Source organism: Nannobrachium achirus, assembly GCF_963921795.1.
Source record: "Nannobrachium achirus genome assembly, chromosome: 3".
Taxonomy (NCBI): domain Eukaryota; kingdom Metazoa; phylum Chordata; class Actinopteri; order Myctophiformes; family Myctophidae; genus Nannobrachium; species Nannobrachium achirus.
In genome coordinates, this window is record NC_137812.1 from 50116625 (window position 1) to 50126624 (window position 10000).

At 44.0% G+C, this 10000-nt stretch overlaps 1 protein-coding gene across 1 annotated transcript in view; it reads right to left on the bottom strand.

The window, feature by feature from the left end:
* The window catches only part of hhip (hedgehog interacting protein), a 55615-nt gene that overhangs the window by 38752 nt on the left and 6863 nt on the right, over positions 1-10000 (bottom strand). The window contains exons 3-4 of the mRNA XM_080721646.1: positions 3735-3879; positions 2254-2455 (exon numbers count right to left, since the gene is read on the bottom strand). Coding sequence (XP_080577772.1) covers positions 2254-2455; positions 3735-3879 — 347 coding nt within the window. The remainder of the gene's footprint in view (positions 1-2253; positions 2456-3734; positions 3880-10000) is intronic.

The window sequence follows — 10000 nt, forward strand, 5'->3', positions numbered from 1 at the left end:
CCTCCTGTCAAGTCTCTTCCTCCGAGAGACGAACCTCCATGACAGTATAGGGGTGGGCGATATGGTGATAATTATCGTTGAGACGATACAGTGTCTCCACGATATGCATTTTCAGAGGTATCGTATCGTGATACAATTGAGGGAGCCTTGTAAAACATCCTGTTTAATCATTAATACAGATATTCATTGCAGAATTCAATTTAAACCTGCATTTTGGTCTAAATCAGTAGTTCTCAAACTTTAAAATGTCAAGGTCTCCACTTAACTCTGACAGTATACAAATGAAACCAAATGGACCCTTACGGGTCCATTTGGTTTCATTTGTATACTGTCAGAGTTACATACTTGTAAAGTTCAATTTAGACCTCCCAAAAGGAACCCAGAGAGTCTAGTTCTTGTCAAGTACCTTGAAAAATAACCATAAAAACCAACGTGAAAAAGAATCGTGATAAAATCGTGTATCGTGATACAGCTTGGGAAAATATCGTGATATTGTATTTTTCCATATCGCCCACCCCTGGGAGGTCAGAAAGATGGGAAACATGCCGGGAGAGGTGCAAATAAACCCTCATACAGGTTCCTGTCTCAAACAAACCACCCTAGATTATGGAGGCATATCTATCCAGCTCGTATCGTTTTTGCATTTCACCGACTGTTAAGGTCATGTAAAACTGTCAAGACAATAGATATGCCTTCTTCTTATTCAACTTACTTACTATCTCCACTGTCCTATGTTTCTCAAATGGCTAGTTATTTCACACTGGCAGAGAGATACTGAGGTTTGGAATCGGAAGTGGGCGTGTGTGTGGAGGGGGTGGTGGCGTGCAGACAGGAATTCTGAGTGTTAAGGAATGAGATAAGATAAAGACGATTGGTGATCTGTGTGTGTGTGTGTGTGTGTGCGTGCGTGCGTGCGCGCGCGTGTGTGGTGGGCAGTTGTAGTCACTCAATGCTACCATGTGCCATTCTAGTCACCGTATTGGCCACTAAAGAGAAACAGCATTAGAGGCGTTCAATTAAGAAAGCCATTAAGCCATCTTGGGGGAATTAGAAAGCAAATTAGCAGTGAGCGCAATGTGTGCACACAGTTAATTAGCAGATAATGGCACAGTAGCTGACTGTGTTTGCAATTAATGAATGGCTGCTTGTTTGGTGTAATTATATAATTGAGTGTTAGCAGTGAGAAAGGCACCACTTTAGGGGATTTGCGTTGCCATGTGAGATGTTCCATGTTGACTCCATAAAGTAGGTCAGTGCAATGTTGAGAAGACGGTTGTCACGGCAGTTCTAAGAACACATTAATGTGCTTTTCAAAGCTTATCGAAATACAGATACATTATAGTATCAGCCTTATTCTCTTTGTTTCATTCATTCTTTCCATCCGTCCGTCAACATCTTACCCGCTTTTCACCCAAAATTAAACAGTATTTTTAAATCATTAAACCTTTAAATCATTAAACCTGTAATAGTTAGTGCTGTGGGACACACGAGGCTGTGCACAATGTGGGGCACACAATACGTACATACACGGGTGGTAAAGCGTTTTTCCACTCCCAGGGATTAATTAACACTCATAATTCAATTGGCTCTATGCACAGCAGCCATTTTGGAGAGAAATTGGGCATCTTCTTACTTCCTTCACAGGTAATACCAATGATAGCCAATGAAGGCTCTGTTCCATTCAGGTCAAACAGAGTCAGGGTGCTGATATTGTGTAGTGGTGGGCAACCCCTTTTATTTCAGTGAACTAATCATTTTGTTCACGTTCATGGTAATGATCCGTTCAAACGATTCGTTCGCGTGTTCGTCCCGTGAAAAACACCACCGTGGGAGCGTTTTTATTACGTTGCGCGTACAGCCCGCCCTCCCATCCTTTGTGCCGTGGGCTATTAGGGGGAGGGGACGTGGGGTATGAACGAAAGTGTGAACGACACATCACTAATATTGTGCATGTCGGCTCACTGGAAACACTCTGCTACACCAGTAGGTCTCAAAGTGTCCTTGACGGGGTGTGTAACTCTGAGAGTGTACAAATGGAACCAAATGGACCCCACTCTTAGAGTGATGGTAGTCCTTGAAATCAAAATGTTTGACAACTACTGTGCCACACTAAACGGAACAGGCCAGGGCCTTCATTAGAATCATTGGTAACACCCGTGAAGGAAGTAAGGAAGGGGCCCAATTTCTTTCCAATATGGCTGCTGTATGTCGGGCCAATTCTGTTGTGTATAGATGTGTGTTGTCCGTGCCTACCTTGAGGCCGCTCTGCACCAGCTTGTGAATGTCCAGGAAGGGCTCTTTGAGCAGCTCCAGCTGGTGGGTCAGAATCCTGACGAAGCCCTCTCTCTCCAGGACGAAGAGGCGCTGGGAGCCGTCCCCGCAGTGCATCACAGCCACCGGCTGCCTCAGGCCACTCAACACCTCCTGGGCACAGTAGCAGTTGTGCTTGTGTTTCCTGGGCCAACCGGATCGGGCAGGATACAAAAGGTTGGAGGTCAGTCAGTGGTGGCAGGCAGCAGCCAGTTATAATCCGGTTAAGAGAGAGAGGTGTGGAAGGGACGAGGGAAAGAGAAAAAAAGAGAGTCAGATGAGAGAGTAGGATAGAGAGAGAGACAGACAGACAGAGAGAGAGAGAGAGAGATCAAGACTCGAGAGGGAGAGAAAAGGTTGCGTGGGGGAAATCATTAAACAATCAAGCTAACAATTCAGAGCAGAGTTTTTATGTTAGTATTGTATGTTGTGTAATACTGATGCTTTTCCATTCCATCGGGAAGTTAATTGTATTCACCTTAGGTCTAAATAAAACCCTAATTAGATGGCTGATAGGAATCAGCATCAGAGTCCCTTGGACTAGAGTGAGGAGCTAAAGATGGATAACTACTAACTAGACCACTCAAGGCACAGAGCTCAATGGAAAGAGCTTTGTAGCTATCTTCCAAAGAGGTGAAAATGACATACCGTATGCTAAGAAAGGGAATTCCACCGCACCTCAACCATGTGAATGCAGGTCAAAGAAGCAACACAGCTGCAGCAAACGTAAGGAAGACACTGGAGCAATTTAAGCCTCTTTACTGAGGGTGTACTGACTAATGTTTTGATGTTAGTGATTACATACACTAGTCTTGCATTCTCATTGTAGGGGCTAAAACTGGGTGGAAATAATTCAGTTTATTTGTAGTACTCTCTGCGGTTCTAGCTCCTACACTGAAAGTAGATTTCCCCAGACATACCGGTATTGGTAGTCAGAGATGTCCGATTGTCTGGCTACGCGAGACTAGACATACGTGGCCGGGCTGCAGAGCTTCAAATCTTGCCCTCAGGGTAAAACCAGAGATAAAGGACCTCCCCTCATGGACAAAAGGCCCAAACCCTCTGTGATGTACAGACATTTCCAGCGAGTAAGGCGGCCCAAATGATGCATGATAAGCATTTTCATTATGCAGCCAAAGCTGAGCAAATGCGCTCTGAACAAACTCTGGGATCAGAGGACAGAGAGGGAGGGTGTCGAGTATGAGGGTGTATGACAATGGGCTGGTGAACTTGGATCATGTGACAAGTTTGGAGGGGGCAAGGAGCACACCTGTTACCACCAATACCCAAACAATCACAATAGAACCTTGTTTATGGACTGCAACAGTGTTTCATTTTTTGAATGAGCAAACCAAGCATTGTTATTCTATATAATACAACATAAATAATTTCAAATAAATACATTTACAAGTCAAGCTACAAACCTGCTAATATCTTCTATTTTCTCATCTCCTAAGTAGTTGGATTCCTGGCTTCGCGGTGGCTTTCGTTGAAAATCTGGAAAGCACAGGCTGCCGTCCCTTCTCCCATAGTATTGGCAGAACTCATCCACATCGGCTTGGAACAGCTCTAGTAAATAGAAGAGAGACAGACATATAGACAGAGTCTTATGCACATACTGCATACCAAAATGACCTCATGCGCTTCATGCCTCAAATGGTAATGTTATATAGCCCTCTACTTGAGAAAGAGAAACGGGGAGAGAGAAAGGAAATAAGGAGAGAATGTGTAAACGTGCCTGTGTGTTGGGGATGATTGTAGTTACACTGGATGAGCCAAACCAAATCCTGGCTAGACTGAGCTGAACAGAACAAGTGAAGAGAAAACAGGCCAAACCAAACGGATTTCAGATCCAACAGAGAATTCGGCAGAATGCTATTCTTCTCTCCAAGCTGGCTTTCTGGCTTTGTAATGCTAATGTTGATTTGACGATTTCATATTTAAATCTTTAATCTAGCGGACTAGCGGGAACTCCACTGGAGACATTCTTGCAGGGGCGTGGACATTTCAGTATGTTGATCATAGAGGTGTGTCATATTGGCATTTTAATGAGGCCTTGATTCTACAGGTGTGGCAAATTGGCATACAGTAATTAATTGCGACCGAAGGTCGCAGTATACCATGAGAAATGTCACAGCTTGTCTCCGTCTGTCTGTCTGTCTGTCTGTTCAGTCAGTCCATCCTTCTGTATAGGAAGTGATGTCACGTGACATCACGTGACATCACCTCATCAAAGATCAAACCCTGGATATCCATACTGTGTCAGTCAGTCAGTCAGTCAGTCAGTCAGTCAGTCAGTCAGTCAGTACACATTTTTACAGTCCATGGGTTGGTTCCCTTGTCACTGTGACATCACAGATGATATCACAGGTGACATCACCTATGTAAAAGTCCATATATGGATATATATCCCTTTCATGGCCTTATATGAAGATCCCTGATGTCATCGATATATATCACTGGCCAGATGGCAAAGGCATGGCCCATATCTGTGTGGCTGTCCATATACAGTATGGGCATTCCCAGATGATGCCCTGTTAGGGTAACCCCTTATGCCCACATATCCCATATCCCCAGGCATCAAACCCAGGCCCTAACTTGCCAAGGCCCTGCTTGGCTTTACTAATTAACATACGTTTTATGCCCATATATGAAGATCCCTGTCCCAATTACATCAATATTAAGGACATATCTGGGAATGCCCATATTTGGTAATGCCCATATACAGTATGGGCATGTTTTGACATAACATTGTTGACTATCATGCAGGGGTCTCCATATATGGCTAACTGGTCCGATATACATCACCGGCCAGATGGCCAAGAATTGGCGCGACCTCGCCCCTTTAAGGCGAGCTTGCATTTTCCCTGAGGTGTCTTACTTGTAGATTCTGGAATGCTAAATGAGGAGATAGAGATAGAGCAAAGATTGAGGTACTAAATTCCATTATGGATGTTTTTTGGGGGGTGAGAAAAATACTTGACATGAACATTTTTTAATCAGAGATAGATTTTTATGAGGATTTAAAACATAGGATGTGTGAACTGTGACTCAATCATAAATTGATGCTTAGGTTAGCCTCCCATTGAAGTATCTGTTACTGTGGGGGTAGACTTGAGTCAGCTTGCTTTATAAAATAGTTCCCAATGCATGTATGCTGCCTTAAACATTTCTTCAAAGTTGTGTATATAAATAAGAACTTAAAACAGGAGAAAATGCTTACGATTGCTAACTAGCTCCCTGGTTACGACAGGATTTGGCCATAGCCACCAATAAAGCCCAGCTGGAACACATATGTCAATTCTAGATGTTTGGCGTGCAAAACCTCTGCGTTCTTCTAATTTATGGGTGTCAAAAAATCATGTTATGAAAATGGTCTCAATCGGCATAGCGTAACCCACACAGTAACACTTTCACTACTCGCCTTCAAACAAATCCCAAAAGTCACACATGGGACTCTCAAATAACTTCCATGTTTTTTGTGTATCATGGAGCAGCATGTGGGTGCAGTGTGTGAAATGCGAGAGGTTCTAAGGCAACAATCAACCTGTAAAATGGATAACACGATTCCAACCACACGTTTAGTAGCCGGAATTAAATATTATTTGAGGAGAAAAAAAAGCGACTAAAAAGGTAGTAAAAAATGCAAATAAAGAAGCAATGTTTCGCAAATGTAGTACTCCAACACTTGGGCTAGGGGTTAAGTTCAAAGCAAAAATGCCATCAACCTATTTGCTCGCACTTTATTTCTCTAAAACGGGTTTACTTAAAATGGTCCAACAACGCTAGAGTAATCTGAGTAAACGTGATCTGAGTAAACACGGCAATCAGACAGAGCAGCCCGCCCGCCTGGCTGAAGAGCCCCCACTCCCCGCACACAGTCACAACATTATTCCAAGGTTCTAGGAACTACTCCTCTCCTCTCCCCTCCTCTTCTTCTTATTGTGCATGTATGGTAAACCGCAGAGGGTAGAAAGCAGCATGGTGAATCTTAGACAGGGCCCTTTGTGACCTAAAAACAATCTTTGGCAATATTGTTTCCCTTACGCTAGCCCTTGGAGGGCAGAGGAGAGCAAATACACCAGTGATAAAGAACACAAACAGGACTCTCTCTGCCTTCTTTCATCTCCTTCTCTCCCCCGGGTCTCTCTCTCTCTCACACGCACGCATGCACGCACGCATGCACGCACGCACGCACGCACGCACACACACACACACACACACACACACACACACACACACACACACACACACACACACACACACACGACCACAGGGGCTGACCGCTCCAAATACTGGAGGTGATAGGATATCCCCTCAAACATCTAAACACAACATGGAGATCAAACACACACACACACACACACACACACACACACACACACACACACACACACACACACACACACACACACATGCCGTTCGTGCACAGATACTCACGTATAAACATATACAAAGACACAGACAGACAGATACACACACACACATGCACACGCACTCACGTGCACAGACAAACAGACAGCTCTCCCGGGCTATACCACCCACCTACTTGCTGCCTGCAGTTATCTTAACCATGCTGACTGGGGACCTCAGGTGCGGTGAAGAAAGAAAAAAAAAAGAAGAAGAGAGGGGGGTGAGTGAGGGAGGGAGGCCTGTAGGCAGAAGTGAGAGTGGGGCCAGTAAATGTCTTTATGGAGATATGGGGTCTAAGTGTGTAGTGCTAATCAGAGGCAGCAGGACAGTTATGGATGCTGTAAAGAGGCTACTGCTCCACTTTGAGTGCCTCCGTCCGGTCAGCAGTTTGAATTGACTTACCGGTACATTTAAATGGAACCCCATACGGACCTGTACTTTCCAATCAATGTTTGACATGTTGTAGCATATTACAGGTACCGGCTAAAGGTTGTGATACAGAAACCACAACATCCCCCTTTTTGTATATGATTGACTGAGAAATTTCAGTTAATTTAAAAAGAGAGATGGCTCTCTCAATGATCACCTGTAGAGTTATATCCAGTAAGCAGCGTTTGTGGTCAACTGCATTCACATCAACATACAGGAGAGAAAGTACGCAGCACAAACAACATCTACCCAGCAAACAGAAGGAATCGATGGAAAGGCTTGAATAGAGAGAGAGAGAGAGAGAGAGAGAGAGAGAGAGAGAGAAAGAGGGAGGGAGAGAGAGAGAAAGAAAGAAAAGGATGAGAAAGAGAGACTGGGTGACAGAGAAAGGGCAGAAAGAGAAAAATGGTGTGTATCGTCGTTGTTGGGTGGAAACCTTGTATGTCCAAAACCTGCTATTTTCACTACTTATGTGCAACACATCTGGTATGATGAAGTAGGGCTTTCATTTCGAAAAAACGTACACATTTAACATTTGGAGATACGAGGTTTCTGTCTGACAGTGACGATGTGTGTGTGTGTGTGTGTGTGTGTGTGTGTGTGTGTGTGTGTGTGTGTGTGTGTGTGTGTGTGTGTGTGTGTGTGTGTGTGTGTGAGTGAGAGAGAGAGAGAGAGCGAGAGAGAGAGAGAGAGAGAGAGAGAGAGAGAGAGAGAGAGAGAGCTTGGGTCCACATCTCCCAGCTCCCCGGCACTCTAATGTTCTGCTTCCATCTGGTTATCTTCCAAGGCAACCTGGGTGGGCCCACCCAAAGTACTTGACATCTTGATGCACTTCAGCAGTTTTACATACACACAACCTTTGTAGAAAAATAAATGTGTCATTCGTCACCACATATGCTGATCTGCAGAGGCCTCGGGGGTGGGGGAGAGGGGGGGAGAGGAGGATGATGGTGAAAGCAGGGAGGCAGAGAGGGGAGGGTGGAAGCCAGACTGCACTTCTTCTCTTGGCTTCTCCTCTGGAGCTATTGGCTGTGGGCTCTCTATAAGGCAGGTTCTCAACCTGTGGGCCGAGACCCCCAGGGGGGGTCCCCAAATTATTTTTTGGGGGGTCCAATATGTAACATTGTTTTCTCACCCCATAGTAAACAAACCAACATAAAGTATTTAGACGGTATCTGCACATTTCTAAAGTGACAATTTAGGGACTTTTTAATACCTCTAAAATTACAAATTATCATTTCATATTATTTTAACGTTATTTCAACTTCATTTAACAAGGTAGGCATAGTATAAAAGAGGTTCACATATTAAGATGACAATCAATAGCAGTATATAACCGTCCATTAGATACACTTTTGGAAGGAGAAGAATGGTCAGAGATGCAAAATGTCTTGCCCAGCCAAAATAATATAATAATATAATATAATATAATTGATATATTTGATAATATAATATAATGATTTGTATTATTTATTTTATTTTATTCTATTTTAATTTATTGTAACTTTTTTGAGTGAATGAAAAAGAAAGTGGATATCTCAAGCCCTCCACATGGCGTTTGATTTGTCTCCAGAGGGGGTGTACAGTACGGCATGCCATGTGGGTGGGTTGAGGACAAGTGTGTTTGAAACTGTTCCTCTGTTTGGAAATCTTAGCTGATCTAATCAGCCCATGGTGCAGACTAGATAGGAAGAAGTCCTGGCCAAATGGCAGCCGAGGGGAGCGTTTGATCACTTTTGGAATGCACGGAGGCGCAGGTACCTGCGATCTGAAGAGAGCCCTTCAAAGGGAACAACTTCTGAGGAGCGAAACGCCTGCCTGGCAGGCGGGCGAAGCAGTCAGGGGTGTCGCACCAAATTCTGGGCCCTGGGTACTTTTAACTATTGAAAAATAGCAGATATACAAGCTGCGATCTTGTAGATATGCTATTTTTGAAAAATCTTGAAAATTTGTGCAAGTCTTTGAATATTTCAAAAAATCCTTCTAAGGTTTTTTTTTAAACCTATGTTTCTATGTCAGTGGTGCTCAAACTTTTTCATGTGAAGGACCCCCAAAATGATATGTATTTGGCCATGGACCCCATCTCAAAATATTTAGTTCCAGGGACCCCCCAGAAGCAAAATTTTAGTTACAAATGTTTGCTTAAAAATATATATATTCAAAGATTTGCACACATTTTCACGACTTTTCAAAAATAGCAGATCTACAAGCTAGGAGCTTGTAGATCTGCTATTTTTCAATAGCTAAAGCATAAAATAATGAAGGCCCCTCCACCTTGGGCCCTGGTAACTCAGTCCCACTTTCCCCCCTTGTGACGCCCCTGGCAGCAGTAGCAGCAGAAGAGCAACTCTTATCATTCAACAGCACTGTCACATATCCATGAGGGAAAACTGTTGAGTCAATGATGTTTTTCTTTCTTTCTTTTCTTCATTATTCTGTGTATGTGTGTGTGTGTTTGTGGGGGGGGGGGGGGGGGGGGGTGGATTGGACCCAGCCAAGCAAGGCTTTGATTATGTTTACGTTCCATTGAATTTACCAGCCCCAAGGAAAACAAACTAGTGATGTATGAGCGCCGGCATTTTTTGAGACGACAGCTAGTGTCTATGCTAGGCCGGGGATTGTGTGCCCTGCTGGAGGCACTAGGCAAGGCGAGGTGAGGCGATGCGAGCCAGGAGGCGAGGCGAGGTGTCAGGGGCTGTCATGTCTAGACCGTAGCTAGTGCAAGTTTACACATCCTCCAAACATAGTGTGAGCCCTTGGAGTGGGGAGGTGGGTTGGGCAAAATGAAATGAGTGGCTCATTAAATCATTAATTTTTGCTACAGTTTTCTGGCATGTCAGGCAGTTGA